Below are 20,592 nucleotides of genomic sequence, written 5' to 3' on the forward strand. Positions count from 1 at the left end.
GAGTAGCCAGGACTACAGGCAGGCACCATCATGCCAAGATACTTTTTAAAAGTTTTGTAGAGACATTGTAGAAATGTTATGTTGACCAGGCTGGTCTCAAACTCCCAGCTTCAAGTGATCCTGTGGCCTCAGCCTCCCAAGTAGGTAGGACTACTGGTGTATACCACCATGCCTGGCTAATTCTTTTTTTCAGTAGAGACGAGGTCTCACTTTATTGTCCAGGCTGGTCTCAAACTCCTGGGTTCAAGCATTCCTCCCACCTTGGCTTCCCAAAGTGTTGAGATTATAAGTGTGAACCATCATACTCAGCTGTGTGTGCCCTTCTTACCACATTCTCAGCAGTATATTTATTATTCCCTAAAACCTTTAAAATTTTTTATTTCTTTAACTGATAATGAGGCTGAATGTTTCTCTTATTTATCAGCGATTTTATTTATTTATATATTTGTTTCTTTTTTTTGAGATGGAGTTTCATTCTTGGTTGCTCAGGCTGGAGTGCAATGGCATGATCTCAGCTCACTGCAACCTCCACCTCCTCGGTTCAAGTGGTTCTCCTGCCTCAGCCTCCCAAGTAGCTGGGATTACAGGCACCCACCACCACGCTCAGCTTATTTTTCTATTTTTAGTAGAGACGCAGTTTCGCCATATTGAACAGGCTGGTCTTGAACTCCTGACCTCAGGTGATCTGCCCACCTTAGCCTCTCAAAGTGCTGGGATTTCAGGGGTGAGCCACTACATCTGGCCCTTTTCTTTTCTTTTCTTTTCTTTGAGACAGAATCTTGCTCTGTCATGCAGGCTCAGGTGCAGTGGCATGATCTCGGCTCACAGCAGCCTCTGCCTCCTGGGTTCAAGCGATTCCCATGGCTCAGCCTCCCAAATAGCTGGGATTACAGATGTACACCACCAGCATGCCCAGCTAATTTTTGTATTTTTAGTAGAGATGGGGCTTCACCATGTTGGCCAGGCTAGTCTTGAACTCCTAAACTCAAGTGATCCGCCCGCCTTGGCCTCCCAAAGTGCTGGGATTATAGGCGTGGGCCACTGCGCCTGATTTATCAGCTACTTTAGATTCTCCTCTATACATTATTGAATTACATCTTTTGTCTATTTCTCTATAATTTAGTAAATCCTCATCTGCCCACTTTAAGAAATATGATTTCACTGATACAGTCGAGGCTCTCTGTGCATACCTTCCTTTTCAGACCTAGAGGTGGCCACTATACTGGTGGCCTACAGTACTCTAAAGCTGTGTGGTACTTAAAATGTATACTAAATGTGGTAGGGCTTAGAGTTAAAAAGACCTGAGTTTTGGTCCCAGCTTTGCCATTTATTAGCTGTTTGAACTTGAGTATGGTATTTAGCCTCTCTAAATCTGTTTCCTTTTCTGTAAGATGTATATCCACAGATTTTCCTATTCCACTACCAGTTTTAAAAAGATCAAAACCAGCTAGGCATAGTGGGTCATATCTGCAATCTTAACACCTTGGGAGGCCAAGGTAGGAGGATCATTTGAGGACAGGAGTTTGAGATCAGACTGGGCAACACAGACTCCATTTTTATTATAAATTAGCCAGGGGTGGTGGCACGTGACTGTAATCCTAGATGCTCAGGAGCCTGAAGTAAGAGGATTGCTTGAGCCCAGGAGTTGGAGGTTATAAAGAGCTATGATTGTGCCACTGCACTTCAACCTGAGCAACAGAGAGAGATCGTGTCTCAAAAAAGAAAGAAAGAAAGAAGAAAAAAGGTCAAAATCATCATGCAGTCAGCATGGGAAATACTTACTTCTCTATCTAGTGTTCGAAACATCTGGGTGATAACACTTTCCAAAAAAAGAGTCATGGCTTCCCATTGCACAAATGAAGGTGAGAAGATGGAACAGAGGCTTCCTTCTCCAGTTCCAGCTGCAGAACAAGCTTGAAAACACACACACAATTATCAGCACTGAAGGATCACAAAAGACACTGAGAGACAACGGAGCCTTAGAGAACACCCAATAACTTCATGACTGAAGGAACAGGGTAATCTAACCCCTCTTAGCTTGGGCAAAGAAAAGATGATGTGTGATGAAAGCAATAAGGTAGGTGGAGTTTCCTACCATGCCTCCTCCTTTAACAATGAGCAGTCTGAATTCACCTCTATGAGCCTTGTAGTAAAACTGTTTTGAGTAACAAACGAGAATACGCACATGAACATCAAAAACATTGCCTAGCTCATTAGTAGGCACTCAATAAACACAAATCAGTTTCTCCCCTCATCCCCTTTATAATCTTTTCCATGAGAATCTAAGTAGTTAAAATTGAGACCATAAAGAATCTTCCCAATTAGGAAACAATGTAATATACAAAACACTGCTTCATATCCAATAGCCTCATGACAACTCTAAGGGCTATGTCTAGAGAACTGTGCCATCCTTCAAGTTGACAAATATTACCACAGCATACCACTCAAATAGCAAGACACAAGCAAAAAGATTTACCAATTGCTTTTCTTTTTGAGATGGAGTCTCACTCTGTTGCCCAGGCTAGAGTGCAGTGGCGGGATCTTGGCTCACTGCAACCTCCATCTCCTGGGTTCAAGCAATTCTTTGCCTCAGCCTTCTGAGTAGCTAGGGTTACAGGTGCCTGCCACCACACGCAGCTAATTTTTGTATGTTTTTTAGTAGAGCTGGGGTTTCACCATCTTAGCCAGGGTGGTCTTGAACTCCTGACCTCATAATCCCCCCACATCTGCCTCCCGAAGTGCTGGGATTACAGGCATGAGTGACCATGCCCCGCTGCATTCCCTTTTTTTTTTTTTTTTTAATTAAGGAGTCTCACTCGGTTCCCCAGGATGGAGTGCAATGGTGTGATCTTGGCTTACTGCAACCTCAGCCTCCCAGGTTCAAGTGATTCTCCTGCCTCAGCCTCCTGAGTAGCTGGGATTACAGGTGCCCAGCACCACGTCCAGCTAATTTTTTATTTTTAGCAGAGATGCGGTTTTTCCATGTTGGCCAGGCAGGTCTTGAACTCCAGACCTCAGGTGATCCCCAGCCTCAGCCTCCCAAAGTGCTGGGATTACAGATGTGAGCCACCAGGCTTGGCCTAAGATTTACCCATTGCTTTTCTTGCTTACATAAGGCATAGTCCCATTTACTAGTTTGATCTCGGTGCAATACATTTGGGCCTCCTCAAACTTTCAAGTTATCAAATATCAGAGAACTTTAGTCAACTGTAAATATAACTGAATGCTAAATCCCTAAATCCCTTTTGTGTGAGCCAAAAGCAAAGCTATTTTTGAACAATATTAGTATATTGTTCTGATGTGTGGCTCAGGCTCATTTCCTATACATAGTTTTGATACCGTCATAACATTTCACTAACATTCAGTAGTAAAAAAAACTTACAATTCACAGAACCAGCATCAAGAAAAGTTGATAGTTGATATTTTAGCCACTCCCCAGCCATCTGGAAGCTAGTGTTGGGATCCAAACGGCATGCCAACCTCATCACCTCTCCTTGTTGAGCTCGGGAGGCTGCCAAGGGAAGGACAGAAATCAGTAATTAGTATAAAATATGTACTTAATGTTTATTCATTTACCACCCCAGGGGAAAAGCATTCAAAGGAAATGTTTTGCAGACTTGTACTTTGAATGTAATAATCACTCAATAAAACTTTATTAATGAATCTAGAAATTTTCAAAAATAAATGATCTCCGGAAGCTGTATTAACAGCCAGATCCTATAAGTGGTAAACTAAAATTAGTCTCCCATTTCTGTTGGAATTAAAAGGAAATCAGGGCTGGGCGTGGTAGCTCATGCCTGAAATCCTGGCACTTTAGGAGACCAAAGTGGGCCGACTGCTTGTGCCCAGGAGTTTGAAACCAGTCTAGACAACACAGTGAGACCCAGTCTCTACCAAAAAATACAAAAATTAGCCAAACGTGGTGGCATCCACTTATACTCCCAGCTACTTGGGAGGCTGAGACGGGAGAATCAGCTGAACCCAGGGAGGTCAAGATTGTAGTGAGCCATGATTGCAACACCACACTCCTGCCTGGGCAACATTGTGAGACCATGTCTCAAAATAAAAACAAAATTTAAAAAAAGGAAATCAGGTTAGTGGTAATATAAAGTGGTGCAGCTCCTGTGGAAAACAGTCTGGCATTTCCTGAAAATATTTTTTTTTTCCTTTTTTATTTTTCTTTAAACATGGGGTTTCACCATGCTGGTCAGGCTGGTCTTAAACTCCCGACCTCAGGTGATCTGCCTGCCTTGGCCTCCGAAGTGCTTGGATTACAGGCGTGAGCCACCACGCCCGGCCTTCCTGAAAATATTAAACATGCAATTGCCATATTATCCAGCAATTCTACTCCTAGTTATATATCTAAGATAAAAAAAACTTATGTCTATACAAAACCTTGTATATAAACGTTCATAGCAGCATTATTTGTAATAGCCCAAAATGGAAATAACTCAAATGTCCATCAACAGATGAATAAATGAGTAAATGTGGTATATCCATACAACGAAATATTGGCAATAAAAAGAAATGAAGGCCAGGCGTGATGGCTCATGCCTGTAATCCAGTGCTTTGCAAGGCCAAGGCGGGTGGATCAGCTGAGGTCAGGAGTTCGAGACCAACCTGACCAACATGATGAAATCCCATCTCTACTAAAAATACAAAAAATTAGCTGGGCATAGTGGTACATGCCTGTAATCCCAGTTACTTGGGAGGCTGAGGCAGGAGAATCGCTTGAACCCAGGAGGCAGAGGCTGCAGTGAGCCGAGATCATGCCATTGAATTCCAGCCTGGGCAACAGAGCAAGACTCTGTCGCAAAAAAAAAAAGAAATCAAAAACCAATAAATGTTGTAACATGGATGAATCTTAGAAACATTACACAAGTAAAGAAGGCAATCACAAAAGACCATGTGTGATTTCATTTATATGAAACATTCAGAATAGGTAAAACAGAGACAGAATGAGACTTAGGAATTCTCTAAAAAAGAAAGAAAGAAAGAAAAAAAAAAAAAAGTAGATTACTGGTTGCCCAGGACTGGGAGAGATGAGGGAATTGGGAATGACTCCTAGTGGATACAGAATTTATTTTTGGAGTGATGAAAATATAATCCAAAAATTGATTGTCATGATGGCTGCGCAACTCTGTAAAAATACTAAAAACCATTAAACTATATACGACACGTGGGTGAACTGTATGGTAAATGAATTTTGTCTCAACAAAGATGTAAAAAAAAAAAAAAAAGGAAATAAGGAACAAAATAAAACACAGAACAGAATTAAAGTATTAGAATAAAATGGATTTTTCCATTTTTTTGAAAGAAAGAACCATAAGGTAAGATAGTATTTAATCCTAAGTCTGAAAAAAAGTCAAGAGCATCTTAAATATGATTAGTGTACCTAAACATCTATGTCCAAAGGCTGTGTGTGGGGTTTTTGGTAAAAAAACAAAACACTATGCCTGGAATACAGCCCCAACACTCTTCTGCAATGGGAAACTAGGGCTTAATAAGTAGGCTGCTATCCAGATTTGGGGATCTTTCATAAGAACCCCAAACATCATGCACTATGATTCATAATACTGATGCCATTCTGAGACTGTTGAGAGAAATTCAAGGCCAGCATCACTTACAGTTGAAGAAAGCATTGAAGTCCTCATCGCTATCAAAATCAAATCGAGAATATTCACAGCTAGGGCTGTCTGTTTTAGAAGGAAAGCCCATCTGGAAAGAGAAAGGTAATTGGGGTAGGGGATGAAAATGGACCCACTGAAAGAGTGTTTAAGCTTCAGGAGTTCAAGCACTTTTAATTTAGTTAAGAGTTAAGGGTTTGCATGAGATATTATATGATAAATAACCACTTCTGTTCTATCACAGGTCCACAGTTTGCTCCCAGTTCCAGTATTCCTCAGTGGTAGAAAAGAGAATACTTTTATTTGAGACTGTCCTCCAAGTTCCTCAGGGAGAATTAAATTCTTGAATTCTTTTAGGGCCCAAAATGATACTTCAGCAAGCAGTAAGGAAGAAAGAATTGAGAACTACTTGCCTCAAATACTGAACATGGAGAATAAGCTTGTAGAGCTTTGTATGTTTCATTCAAAAAGTATTGAAGACCAGGGCAGAAAATACAAACACAGTGGGTGCTATGTGCTAGGCAAATTCCTTAAGAAAATAAGGGGACCTTTGAATGTGCCCTATTCTCTGATGTTACAAATTAAGAATCTGTCAACTGCAAGAGCTCTTAGTAGGGAATTCATGAGCAATTTTCTACTGAAGTAGTACGCAATCTTTGTTTTCACTCTCACTCCCCGCATTTGCCTTCCTAACTCTCACTTGGCCTCCAGAAACAATCAGATATTGCCTTCTCTTGGAATCTTCCCAACACAACCCTCCTGTGTACTTCCAAAGCATTCTGCTTTTAACCCCTAAATAGCAATTATCACATTGTATGGTTGCTGCTCTTGCCCTAGTACCTAGGCCAATACTTATGATATGTAAGTACTCTGATACAGAAGAGCAGTTATAAGAGCCAGTAAGGACTGATTTCTTCCTGAGGAATAAGAAAATATGTCCAATAAAGGAATCTTAGTGATGAAGAAAAGGCTGTTAATAATGCCAATAAAAGTCTTTGTTTTGTTTCTCCCCGAGACAGAGTCTTACTCTCATCGCCTAGGCTGGAGGGCAGTCGTGTGCTCTCAGCTCACTGCAGACTCAACTTCCCAAGCTCAGGTGACTCTACCACTGTAGCCTCCTGACTAGCTGGGGCTACAGGTGTATACCACCATGCCCTGCTATGTTTTTTGTATTTTTAGCAGAGATGAGATTTTGCCATGTTGCACAGGCTGGTCTCCAACTCCTGGGCTCAAGCAATCCTCCCACCTCAGCCTTTCACAGTGCTGAGATTATAGGCGTGAGCCACTGTGCCCAGTCTCGAAGTCTTACTATGTGTATTCACCTACACTCCACATGTTTAGATTCCCATTATATACCTTGACTAAGTTAGTCATGGAAGCACGAAGATATTTTGGTATTATTGCTAATAGCAAAGGATCACGGGACAGGATTTCATGCCTGAAGAGGGCTCCCCAAGTCATCTGAGTTGAAGAGCGTAGAAACTAAACAGAAAAAAAGAAAACAACAGTCTAAGGATTTGGATTCTATACCCAAAATAATTCTAACCCAGATTACTATTTAGCAGTTATCAACTACATTTTTTCTTAGAAATAAATCTGTACAACACTTTGAAGCTGTCTCTACTGCAATGCATCAGTAATGATTACTCAGGATGGACCATATGTTAGTAAGACAGGCTGTTGGTCAGGGAAATTACCTGGAGTGTGGACTGAATTTTACTACTTTTTCTTCTTTGCAAGAAAGAATACTGGAATCTCAGAGTGATATTAGAAGAACAATTTTGAACTGAGTGAAATTAATTTTATAACACAATCAGAATTTTCTTTTAAAAATCTTTATAACTTTAGTACTCAATCACCTGAGACACACCTCACATATGACTGAATATAACCAGAACGTTACCTGAAAGGAAAAGCTGCTGACCTAGACAAGTGCATTGTTTGGCTCAGGAAGAAGAGCCAATTTCTCTTAATGAAATGACACTACAGTCATTCCCCAGGGCCTGAAAAGTCACATTTTATACATGATCTACAATATTTCAGGACACAGTGCTTGATACTGGTTCACCTAACTAAAATTTTGAGAAGTTACGTGTATAAAGTTTACCTGACTTGGATGGGTTGTGAAAGCAAGAAAAGATTCCAGGTATTTTCCAAAGTTTGACGGTGTTTCCACATCAGAATCAACACCCTGTAGGAGAAGACCACTATATTAAGAAAATCAGGAGAGAAAAAGCAGGGGAGAAATAAGACAAACTCTCAAAAAAATTTGTTTTAAAAGGACTTTATATTTCCTTTTGGCTAAAGAAAGGCATCACTTCTAGGGCTAAAATATAGGTAAGTTACTTTACTCAATAATCATCATTAAAACCCATTCTGTGGTCAAATAGTAAAATAAAAAAAATATTCATTTCAGAAATTACGGGGAGAAAGAAAGTCTCTATAAATTCCTCAAACCTTGCCTATTCACATCTCTGTGAACAAGCCTATTAAAAAACCCTCTCAATAGTTTCTTTTTTTTTTTTTTAGACGGAGTCTCACTCTGTTGCTCAGGCTGGAGTGCAGTGGCAAGATCTCGGCTCACTGTAACCTCTACCTCCTAGGCTCAAGTAATTCTCCTACTTCAGCCTCCTGAGTAGCTGGGATTACAGGCGCGCACCACCATGCCCGGCTAATTTTTGTGTTTTTAGTAGATACAGGGTTTGACCATGTTGGCCAGGCTAGTCTCAAACTCCTGACCTCAAGTGATCTGCCTGCCTTGGCCTCCCAAAGTGCTGGGATCACAGGCATAAGCCACTGTGCCTGGCTCCCTCAATAGTTTCTTATGTCTGAAACTATCCTAGTTAAGCTAACTATCTAACCATTTAAACCACCACAAGACAATAGAACATCAACTGCAAATGTCTGTTCCAATGTTCTATCTTTCAGCTTATAAGACTGGGTATTCAATATTTCACTAATGGTAAGTTTTCCAGGTCAATCGGTTTGTCTTTTGTGATCCAATAATACATCCCTTAGATTGGGAAAAGGTTTCTTTATTCAAGTCCATGTTTCATGGGCCAATAGAATGTAAAAGCGTAATGCACTCAGCAGATTGAGGTTCTCTAAGTATCAAAATTCACAAGAAACCAACGCTGACTTCATGGAGTAATAGATGTGGATATCTGACGTTGGTATAACTATTTTATTGTTAAAAGAAACTTAGATCACTCAAACACTATTAAGATAATTTAATCTATAGAATCATGCAAAAACCTCTAGGGCACTGCCCCATCAGGCTAAAATCAATGACATTTGCAACCCCTTATTGAAACTAAGTTTCTAAATCTTCTTCCCAAAGGGCCTTGAAACTCCAGAAAGCAAGCACCAGCTCACCAGCAATGCACACAGCTGATTGCCCAGCGCACACAGCACCTGACAGAGTCTCTTCAGAAAGACATAGTGTTTTTCTACCAAACCTCCTCCATCAGCAGTCCTGTAAGATGAGAGAATTCCTTATATCACCAACAAAATTTAAAAGGTCATAATAAAAACATTACTTTGTGTCTCATTTCTCCAAGTCATATAGTTCAGGTGTGTAATTCAGGAGAATTCCAATAGCTTTGCTATATTAAAAATTTTAAATTTAACTTATTTGGTGGCAAAACCTGACCTGAAATGATATAGGAATATGCACACAAACAGCAATTAATAACTAGTAGTATGAACAGCAGCCATATTAGCTGTCTTCTGGAGGAGGAGATTAACATGTAAAAGGCAAGGGCCTTTGGGGTAAACGAGGCTTAGGCTTTAGGAACACTGAAAGACAGGATGGTATTATGGTGTCCAGTGCAATCTCTGGAGTTTGACTGCCTGTGTTTGAATCACAGCTTTTTTTTTTTTTTGAGACGGAGTTTCGCTCTCGTTACCCAGGCTGGAGTGCAATGGCGCGATCTCGGCTCACCGCAGCCTCCGCCTCCTGGGTTCAGGCAATTCTCCTGCCTCAGCCTCCTGAGTAGCTGGGATTACAGGCATGTGCCACCATGCCCAGCTGATTTTTTGTATTTTTTTTTAGTAGAGACGGGGTTTCACCATGTTGACCAGGATGGCCTCAATCTCTTGACCTTGTGATCCACCTGCCTCGGCCTCCCAAAGTGCTGGGATTACAGGCGTGAGCCACCGCGCCCAGCCCTGAATCACAGCTTTATGACCCATGGCTGTGGCATGGGACCCACAGCACAAACAGAAATGGGACACCACTTAAGTATGAGTGTCATGATCTCTATGGAACTAAGAATTGGACCTAAAAATACTAACTACCCAAAAAACATTATTCCTTTAACAGAATCCCTTAAAAACAGTGCTGCAGTCTCTACAGGGAAGCCATGATAAATGTGTATTAGAATAGGTAGTAAGAGATTTTAAGTAAAACATACGTGCCTCATACCTTTTCATTTCTCCTTGGGACCAAAAGTGAAGAGTATCAAAAAGCTGCAACAGATTCAACGACTTATAATATGTAATTCTGCCTGACTTCCTGGTAAGAAACATTTTATCAAGAAATGCTTTAATATTTTTTTTCTTTTCTTTTTTTTGAGACAGGATCTCGTCATACATAGGCTATAGTGCAGTGGCTCAAACATGGCTCACTGTAGCCCCAAACTAATGAGCACAAGGAATCCTACAACCTCAGCCTCTCGAGTAGCTGAGACTATTGGCACACACCACCATACCCAGGGAATTTATTTTTATTTAGATTTTTTTGTAGAGATGAGGTCTTGCCATGTTGCCCAGGCTGGTTTTGAACTTCTGCATCCAAGCAATCTTCATGGCTTGGCCTCCCAAGGTACAGGGATTATAGACATGAGTCACTGTCCCCAGCCTTGCTTTAGTATTTTAGTATTTTCTAGAGCAATTGGAAGAAAGTACGAAGAAGCCACGTTGCCCAGGCTGGTTTTGAACTTCTGGGTCCAAGCGATCTTCATGGCTCAGCCTCCCAAAGTACAGGGATTAAAGGCATGAGCCATTGTGCCTGGCCTTGCTTTAGTATTTTCTAGAGCAACTGGAAGAAAGTATGAGGAAGCATCACTTAATGACTGGGGATGTGAACTGAGAAATGCATTGTTAGGTAATTTCATCACCATTTGAACATTATATAGTGTGCTTACACGAGCTTACACAACAGGAATAGCCTATTACACATCTAGGCTATGTGGCATAGCCTATTGCCCCCAGGCTACAAACCTCTATAGCATGTTACCTCTATAGCATGTTACTACTAATGCTGCAGGCAACTCTAACACAATGCTAAGTATTTGTGTATCTAAATACAGAAAAGGTACAGTAAAAATATGGTATAAATGATGAAAAATGGTATACCTATAAAAGGCACTTAACACGAATGACTGAAAACTGTGCTGGGTGAGTCCAGAGTAGTGAATGAATGTGGAAGCCTAGGACATTACTGAACACTACTGTAGACTTTATAAACACTGTATCCTTAGGCTAAACTAAATTTATTTATTTAGAGATGGAGTCTCACTCTGTCACCTAAGCTGGAGTGCAGAGGCATAATTCTGGCTCACTGCAACCTCTGCCTCTCGGGTTCAAGTGATCTCCTGCCTCAGCCACCTGAGTAGGTAGGACTACAGACACGAACCACCACACCTGGGTAATTTTCGTATTTTTTTTTTTTTTTTTTTTTTGAGACGAAGTTTCACTCATGTTACCCAGGCTGGAGTGCAATGGCGCGATCTCGGCTCACCGCAACCTCCGCCTCCTGGGTTCAGGCAATTCTCCTGCCTCAGCCTCCTGAGTAGCTGAGATTACAGGCACGCACCACCATGCCCAGCTAATTTTTTGTATGTTTAGTAGGGACGGGGTTTCACCATGTTGACCAGGATGGTCTCGATCTCTCGACCTCGTGATCCACCCGCCTCGGCCTCCCAAAGTGCTGGGATTACAGGCTTGAGCCACCGCACCCGGCCAATTTTTGTATTTTTAGTAGAGATGGGGGTTTCACCATGTTGACCAGGCTGATCTTGAACTTCTGACCTCAGGTAATCTGTCTGCCTTGGCCCCCCAAAGTGCTGTGATTATAAGCATGAGCTATTGCACCTGGCCCACTTAATTTATTTTAAAAATTTTCTGGCAGGGCACTGTGACTCATGCCTGTAATCCCAGACTTCGAGAAGCTGAGGCGGTCGGATCACCTGAGGTCGGGAGTTCAAGACCAGCCTGACCAACATGGAGAAACCCCATCTCTACCAAAAATACAAAATTAGCTGGGCGTGGTGGCACATTCCTGTAATCCCAACTACTTGAGAGGCTGAGGCAGGAGAATCACCAGGAGGTGGAGGTTGCGGTGAGCCGAGATCATGTTATTGTGTTTCAGCCCGGGCAACGAGAGCAAAACAACATCTCAGAAAACAAAACAAAACAAAAATCCTTTCTTCAATAATAAATTAACCTTAGCTTACTGTAACTTTTTACTTTATAAACTTTTAAACGTTATTATTATTTTTTTTTGAGACAAGTTCTCAGTCTGTTGCCCAGGCTGGAGCGCAGTGGCATGATCATGGCTCTCGGTAGCCTGGACCTCCCGGCTCCAATGATCCTACCACCTAAGCCTTCTGAGTAGCTGGGACCATAAGTGCACATACCATCACACCCAACTAATTTGTTTTTTGTAGAGATGAAAGGAATCCTGCCATGTTTCCCAGGATGGTCTCAATCTCCAAGCTCATTTAATCCTCCCACCTTGGCCTTCCCAAATGCTGAGATTACAAATGTTAGCTATCACATTCAGGGATGACTACCTCATTTTCTTTCTTTTTTGGAGACAGAGTCTTAACTTTGTTGCCCAAAGTGGAGTGCAGTGGCGTGATCTCAGCTCACTGCAACCTCCGCCTCACGGGTTCAGACAATCTCCTGCCTCAGCCTCCTGAGTAGCTGAGATTACAGGGGTGTAACACCACACTGGTCTAATTTTTGTATTTCTAGTAGAAAAAATACATGTTTCACCATGTATTTTCACCATGTTGGCCAGGCTGATCTCTAACTCCTGGCCTCAAGTGACCCACTGCCTCAGCTTCCCAAAGTGCTGGAATTACAGGTGTGAGCCAATGCCTCATTTTCTTATCCAAAAACACTATCTATTGACAGCTAGCATTTAAATAAGAGCCTCAGCTAGAAACAGGAGCTCACACCTGTAATCCCTGCACTTTGGGAGGCCAAGGCAGGTGGATCACCTGAGGTCAGGAGTTCGAGACCAGCGTGGACAACATGGCAAAACCCTGCCTCTACTAAAAATACAAAAATTAGCCGGGCATGGTGGCATGCGCCTGTAATCTCAGCTACTGGGGAGGCTAACACAGGAAAATTGCTTGATCCCAGGAGACAGATGTTGCAGTGAGCCGAGATTGCGCCATTGCACTCCAGCCTGGGTGACAGAGCAAGACTCATTTCAAAAAAAAAAAAAAAAAAGAAAATTCAGATATATCCAAATAAGGTAGAAAAATGATAAAGAAATTAGAAAACACAATGAAAAGTAAAGATACTCACTGTGCAGCAGAGAGTATATAATGCATGGCAACGTCTCCAAATAAGACCATCAAGGGCTTCCGGTCTTCCAACTTGCCCTAGACCCAATTTTAGGAAAACACAGTCATATAAACCATACTTCAGAGTACAAACATCTTCTATAACTACATAATCAAATACATTGACTTCATAATTTCTTATATACCCCAGGGCTTAGTGAAATACTAGAAAGAAGCCCAATTCTTTAAAACCAAATCTGGATAAACTTACATTTTTAAATGTGTTGGGCAGGCTGGACATGGTGGCTTAGCCTGTAATCCCAGCACTTTGGAAGGGTGAGGTGGGCAGATCACCTGAGGTCAGGAGTTTGAGACCATCCTGGCCAAAATGGTGAAACCCTGTCTCTACTAAAAACACAAAAATTAGTCGGGCATGGTGGTGCACACCTGCAGTCCCAGATACTTGGGAGGCTGAGGCAGGGGAATTGCTTGAACCCGGGAGGCAGAGGCTGCAGTGAGCTGAGATTGAGCCACTGCACTCCGGCCTGGGAAACAGACTGAGACTCCTGTCTCAAACAAAACAAAAAACCAAAAAATTAGCTGGGCATGGTGGCACATGTCTGTAATCCCAGCTACTCAGGAGGCTGAGGCAGGAAAATTGCTTGAACCTGGGTGGCAGAGGTTGGAGTGGACTGGGATCGTGCTACTGCACTCCAGCCTAGACGACAGAACAAGTCCCTGTCTCAAAAATAAATAAATAAATGCTGATATGACAGCAAAGTAAATTATATTTGTGGATAATATTCCTATGGAGAAAGGACTTATGGTTCCATTGGTTAGCCAAGACAGATATAAGCTGGGTGTGGTGGCTCATGCCTGTAATCTCAGCACTTTGGGAGGCCGAGGTGGGCAGATCACTTGAGGTCAGGAGTTCAAGACTAGCCTGGCTAACATGGTGAAACCTTGTCTTTATTAAAAAATACAAAAATTAGGCCAGGCGCGGTGGCTCATGCCTGTAATCCCAGCACTTTGGGAGGCCGAGGCAGGAGGATCACGAGGTCAAGAGATCGAGACCATCCTGGCCAATGTAGTGAAACCCCATCTCTACTAAAATACAAAAATTAGCTGGGCATGGTGGCACGTGCCTGTGGTCCCAACTGCTCGGGAGGCTGAGGCAGGAGAATTGCTTGAACCCGGGAGGCAAAGGTTGAAGTGATCCGAGATCGCGCCACTGCACTCCAGCCTGGCTCCTGGCGAAAGAGTGAGACTCAAGTCTCAAAAACAAAAAACGAAAAAAAAACCAAAAATCAGCCGGGCATGGTGATGTGCACCAGCAGTCCCAGCTACTCGAGAGGCTGAGGCGGAAGAATTGCTGGAACCCAGGAGGCAGACACTGCAGAAAGCCAAGATCATGCCACTGCCCTCCAGCCTGGGTGACAGAGCAAGACTGTCTCAATTAAAAAAATAAAAATTATATATATACACACACACACGTATGTATGTATATATGGAGACAGATATAAACCCAGTGTAGCCACCATCCAAGGTTTCTTGACAATCCTTAAGTGAGCTTTAAACTTAAACATTTACTTTTTATCTGTTAAGTGTAAATTGCCAAGTATCATGGCTATTTCAAGAACCACGTAGCCTGACAAATTTCCATATTCTGCCAAGGGATCCCTTGAATACCGGCAAACTCCTGTCCAAGGGGGTTGTCGTAGTAAGTTGGCCCCAAGGAATAAAACCCAAGCCTTTAAATGACTTTCTGCCGTAACATGCAATTAAACAATACATAGCCTACTTCAGAGACTCTAAGGATAAAAGTCAGTTTGAAGTGGTAACTTACTTTTCTGCTGACTGCAATGAGAAGACACTCAGCAGCTCCCAATTGAAGTTCCTGTTCATTTAACAGCAAACACAGTATCTCCAGGAGTTTACAGTTTTCAGCAGTAATGTGACTCATGGACACCCAGTCAATATAGCCTGCTAAAGTATTCAATGCTGCAACTCCTACTCGACAGTTTGCTTGGGCCTACCAGAAAAGAAATAACTTTTGACCACGATGTCCTCAATAACACATAAGAACCTGTGGTTATAACTGAACTCCTAGTTTCTAAATAAGAAAATGATTTTTTTTTTTTTTTTTTTTTGAGACGGAGTTTCACTCATGTTACCCAGGCTGGAGTGCAATGGCGTGATCTCGGCTCACCGCAACCTCCGCCTCCTGGGTTTAGGCAATTCTCCTGCCTCAGCCTCCTGAGTAGCTGGGATTACAGGCACGCGCCACCATGCCCAGCTAATTTTTTGTACTTTTAGTAGAGACGGGGTTTCACCATGTTGACCAGGATGGTCTCGATCTCTTGACCTCGTGATCCACCCGCCTCGGCCTCCCAAAGTGCTGGGATTACAGGCTTGAGCCACCGCGCCCGGCGAAAATGATTTTTTTTAAGAATATTTTCATGTAACAGTCACAGGGAACACAATCACTTCTCAAACAATGGCATTCTCAACATCCATCAATAAGACCATACTGGCATGTGTGGCCTTTTATCTTTTTCACAAAATCCCAAATATTATCATTTTACTTCCCAAGGCTGGGTGCAGTGGCACACACCTGTAATCCCAGCACTTTGGGAGGCCAAGGTGGGTGGATCAATTGATCCCAGGAGTTCAAGACCAGCCTCGGCAACATGGCAAAATCCAGTGTCTATCAAAAAAAAAAACAAAAACAAAAACAAACAAACAAAAAAACCAAAATACTTAAACCAAAACACACACACACAAATTAGGCATGCTGTTATGTACCTACAGTCCCAGCTACTCATGAGGCTGAGGTTAGAATCGCTTGAGCCCTGGAGGTTGAGGCTACAGTGAGCTACATTTGTGTCACTGTACTCCAGCCTGGGCAACAAAGTAAGACCCTGTCTCAAAAAAAAAAAAAAAAAAAAAAAAAAAAGTTTTTTTTAACTTCCCTTCCACCATAGCTCAGTGATCAAAAACAAAGGATGGACAGAGTGGCCCATGGTCACTTTGGGAGGTCAAGGCTGGAGGATTACTCGAAGCCAGGAGTTCAAGACCAGCCTAAGCAACACACTGAGACACTGTCTCTATAAAAAGTATTAGCTGGACATGGTGGTACACACCTGTATTCCCAGCTACTCATGAAGTTGAGGTGAGAAGATCACTTGAGGGGGGGAGGTTGTGGCTGTAGTGAGTTGAGATCACACAACTGCACTCCAGCCTGGGCACAGAGTAAGACCCTGTCTCCAAAACAAAACAATATGACAAAAGCAAGGCTGAGGTCACCATCCACTAGGTGCATGTATCCCCCCACCTGAAAGCCTCAAAGGTCTCGTTTGAACTTTATATAAAGAGCTCTTACCTTTGACTCCTGAGAAGCATCTGTCTTCTGAAAGGAAGTATAAAGATCCAGTGTTTTTAATGAGCAAAAGGCCACACAGTAACGTTCTACCCCTCCAAAATCAATGTCCTTAAATATATGCAATTATTTATTAATCTTGGAAAACAGCACAACTTTACTAAGAATGCATAACTGATATTCCCCTAGGGAGAACAAATGAAGTCAGAAGCATAATTAAATGAATACAATTTATGACCATATATGTATGGCATAACTACATGAAAACCATGTACTCAAAAATACTGGATGTTAAATATATCAAAATAATGGCTACTCAGTGAATATACAAATATGGTTGATTTTTATCCTTATATTTCAAATTTCCTACAGAGGCATAAAATGTTAACTTACAAGCATAAATTTTATATGCCTAATTTTAAGGTCAGACACGGTGGCTCACGCCTATTTAATCCCAGGCCGAGGCAGGCGGATTATTTGAGATCCGGAGTTTGAGACCAGTGTGACCAACATGGTGAAACCCCGGCTTTACTAAAATATAAAAATCAGCTGGGCGTGGTAGTAGGCACCTGTAATCTCAGCTACTCAGGAAGCTGAGGCAGGAGAATCACTTGAACCTAGGAGGCAGAGCTTGTAGTGAGCCAGGACCATGCCATTGCACTCCAGTCTGAATGACAGAGCAAGACTCCCTCTCAAAAAAAAAATTTTTAGTATTTTCCTAAGGAACTTCTGAAAATAAAATTAACACCTAGGGCTGCGCATGGTGGCTCACACCTGTAACCCCAGCACTTTGGGAGAGTAAGGCAGTTGGGTCACCTGAAGTTAGGAGTTCGAGACCAGCCTGGCTAACACAGTGAAACCTCGTCTCTACTAAAAATAAAAAATTAGCCAGGAGTGGTGGCACACACCTATAGTCCCAGCTACTCGGGAGGTTTAGGCAGGAGAATCGCTTGAACCCTGGAGGTGGAGGTTGCAGTAAGCCAAGATCCCTGTCTCTTTAAAAAATAATAATAATAATAATAAAGAAAAAAAAAGAAAGAAAAGGAAAGAAAAGAAAATGAGTTCTAAGTTTTCTCATTTCCTAGTTTTGTTGTTGTTTTGCTTATAAAATAGCCTTTTATTTTGCTGACCTAGACATCCTAGTTCCTTACTGAAAGGGTAATACAAAACACTCATATTGGAAAATATAATTTTTATAGGTAGGGGTATCCCTTACCGCTTGCTGGTATTTGTTTACATTTTCTTGAAGTGTGTTAAGCAGAAAACTGAAGATGCTTTCCATGTTCTGAGTTAATGTTTGCTGGATGTCCCTTCTTCTTTGAGGGGGAAGTGTCTGAAAAGTCACTACATCCTCTGCCAGTCGCAAAAGGATGAACATCACCAATTCTGTCTGTGTTTCCTACACCAAAAAAAATAAGCTAGTTAAAAACTAAAGTATCTTTTCATTTTATGTATATCCAAAGGCTGTTTTCTGTTGCCAAAAAAAAAACCATAAACAAAATCAAACAACAAACCCTGAAGTTTGTTCCAAGGAAAAGTATGCCAAATTGATACAGCTGTGTTTCATACCCCTTGTTTGGAAAGGATGTCCAATTCTATCAGCATGTCAGGCCAATGCTGTGGCCACTCTCGCTTGATCATTTCCACTACAATTCGAGATAGAGCATCTTTAATATGGTTCTCTTCTTCCAAAATGTTCAATGTTCCCTAAAAAGGAACAAGAGATTTTTAAGATATGCAAGACTGGATTCCAGAAAAAAAGCTGGGCTGTAGAATTACACAAAATTTATCAGCAGGCCTACTTTTAAACCAAACAGAACGAACTTGTTCTTCATGCCTGAGTCACCTGTCCTGCATTCTCACTAATCATTCTTTCACTTAAAGCTTAAGTGAGGGTTGCATCACCTAATAAAATGGCTGTCACATAGAGCTAGAATGAATCATTATCCTTTGCAAAATGAAAAGATTCTCATATTGGTTGTTTCAGTTTGCAGAAGGCCAGGGAGGAAGAGTATGGAAATAAGGCTATAGTGAGTAGCTGGTAAAACGGAAGAGTATGAAGGAGCAAATAAATATTTTACCAATAGTTCTAATATTTGAAGACACAGAAGTATTAGGAGATACAGATTCCATCTTTCATGTCTTTTAGTTAAAAAAAAAAAAGAAATAAGGCTATAATTTTGAACATGTTTAAAGTCATATCCTGCTTTGTGTTTAAAGGGACAGTCATCCAGTCATCACACCTGTAATCTCAGGATTTTGGAAAGCCAAGGTGGGAGGATTGCTTGAGGCCCAGGGTTTGAGACCAGACTAGCCTGAGAAACATAGCAAGCCCCTGTCTCTTTAAAAACAAAAGCAAAATTAGCTGGGCACGCCTATAATCTCAGCTACTTGGGAGGCTAAGGCAGGAAGATCACTTGAGCACAGGAGTTCGAGGTTGCAGTGAGCTGTGATCATGCTAATGCAATCCAGCCTGAGCAACGGAGTGAGACCCTGTCTCAAAAAAAAAAAAAAAAAAAAAAAAAAAAGCCATATTCTAATACTTGAAACAAATTTATTCTGCATGCTTAAAATTCTGCATGTTTTTCATCATTAGTATCACAAAGCAGTTGTTTAGAATAAAAGAAAATACAACAGTGTTTCAATCTAATTTAGATCTAAGAATCTTATCGATTTGTTGAAAATATTTAAAGCCCTCTGCCCTGTCTTTATAATTTAAAAAATAGAAGTCAATACATAAGAATGATTAATTAAACCTAGAAAGAGACATATGCTGAAATACGCTTTCTGTTTTGGTTTTTTTCCTGATAGGGTCTTGCACAGGCTGGATTGCCATGGCACTATAACACTTCACTACAGCCTGAACCTCCTGGACTCAGGCAATCCTCCCACCTCAGCTAATTTTTATATTTTTGGTAGAGATGGGGTCTCACTGTGTTGCCCAAGCTGCTCTCGAATTCTCAGACGCAGGTGATCCTCCTACCTCAGCTTCCCAAAGTGCTAACATTACAGGTGTGAGTCACTCTGCCTGGCCTGAATTATGATTTTTTGGTCTGTCTGACCTATTTAGAACCACTGAATTTTTACACAAACTCTATATTGAAGAAGTCACGCTTTGTCTAAACTACCTTGGAAACACGTCTCCCAGCCACCCATTCCTTACATTTGCAGTCAGCTCCATGACACTGTTCTTCAGATAGACCTTCTCCAATCGAGACATGCCGTTCCACCGAAACCTGGCCACCAAAATGCATAAAGTCAATAGAATTACATTAGAAGTCTCTTTACAAGAGAATAACACTAATTTCTACATTTGATTATATTCTGGAGATTTCACTAAGAAATTATACTTTCGATTTTGTACCCTTCAACAAATGGTCAAAAATGGTCTACATTTAACCAAAATACTAACAGAAAAATTCTTGGGAAAAGACTTTATATACACAGTGGTCCATTAACTGGAATCCGCACAAGATTTGTACCACAAATCAACTTTTCCTCATTTTATTGATGGGCCAAAAGTGAATACACATCTATGTCAACTGCAACAACGTGCTTGCTTTTCAGAAAATGCAATCCTGACATCACTCATTTTCTGTGCTGGCTTACAAAATAATAGCATAATTCTGGAAAAACTATGGCTAAGTCTTAATGGCTGCCTCTTCTAATAGGTGTTGAGGGTAGGAGAATCAGGTTAGGAGGGGTTTTCAGTTATTCTCATATAATCCTGCGTTGGATGTGCCTCTCAGAGAAGGCACATAAACGAGAGAGAGAGAGAGAGAGAGAGAGAGAGAAAGAGAGAGAGAGAGAGAGAGAGAGGCTACTGCCTAATCAGAGATTTACTGACCTATACATTGCATTATTCTAAAAAGGCTTCAAAGGCTACTGGCGTAAGGTCAGGGCTCAGTAAGTGTTGGCTAAATGACAGGTAGTACTTGTTGAATGGGTAACATGTACCACACACTTTATATGAATGAAGAAAGGTTAAATCTTGAATGAGAGCTCCTGTGAGGTTCTGATAACATCTAGGGGATTATTCCTTTCTTCTTAGGGATTGCTCTTCTCT

At 41.5% G+C, this 20,592-nt stretch overlaps 2 protein-coding genes across 2 annotated transcripts in view; one reads left to right on the forward strand and one right to left on the reverse strand.

Moving 5' to 3' along the window:
- The window catches only part of POLR1C (RNA polymerase I and III subunit C), a 42,053-nt gene extending 32,891 nt beyond the window's left edge, over positions 1 to 9,162 (forward strand). The window contains exon 9 of the mRNA XM_032299506.1: positions 8,968 to 9,162. Coding sequence (XP_032155397.1) covers positions 8,968 to 8,975 — 8 coding nt within the window. The 3' untranslated portion in view covers positions 8,976 to 9,162. The remainder of the gene's footprint in view (positions 1 to 8,967) is intronic.
- The window catches only part of XPO5 (exportin 5), a 49,605-nt gene that overhangs the window by 26,367 nt on the left and 2,646 nt on the right, over positions 1 to 20,592 (reverse strand). Inside the window, exons 3-14 of the mRNA XM_032299489.1 lie at positions 19,690 to 19,762; positions 18,096 to 18,233; positions 17,743 to 17,925; positions 16,530 to 16,556; positions 14,994 to 15,179; positions 13,170 to 13,246; positions 9,003 to 9,102; positions 7,735 to 7,818; positions 6,984 to 7,109; positions 5,628 to 5,718; positions 3,383 to 3,511; positions 1,783 to 1,913 (exon numbers count right to left, since the gene is read on the reverse strand). Coding sequence (XP_032155380.1) covers positions 1,783 to 1,913; positions 3,383 to 3,511; positions 5,628 to 5,718; positions 6,984 to 7,109; positions 7,735 to 7,818; positions 9,003 to 9,102; positions 13,170 to 13,246; positions 14,994 to 15,179; positions 16,530 to 16,556; positions 17,743 to 17,925; positions 18,096 to 18,233; positions 19,690 to 19,762 — 1,345 coding nt within the window. The remainder of the gene's footprint in view (positions 1 to 1,782; positions 1,914 to 3,382; positions 3,512 to 5,627; positions 5,719 to 6,983; positions 7,110 to 7,734; positions 7,819 to 9,002; positions 9,103 to 13,169; positions 13,247 to 14,993; positions 15,180 to 16,529; positions 16,557 to 17,742; positions 17,926 to 18,095; positions 18,234 to 19,689; positions 19,763 to 20,592) is intronic.

This window comes from Sapajus apella, unplaced genomic scaffold (genome assembly GCF_009761245.1).
Source record: "Sapajus apella isolate SASKATOON/1434 unplaced genomic scaffold, GSC_monkey_1.0 scaffold41, whole genome shotgun sequence".
Classification (NCBI taxonomy): domain Eukaryota; kingdom Metazoa; phylum Chordata; class Mammalia; order Primates; family Cebidae; genus Sapajus; species Sapajus apella.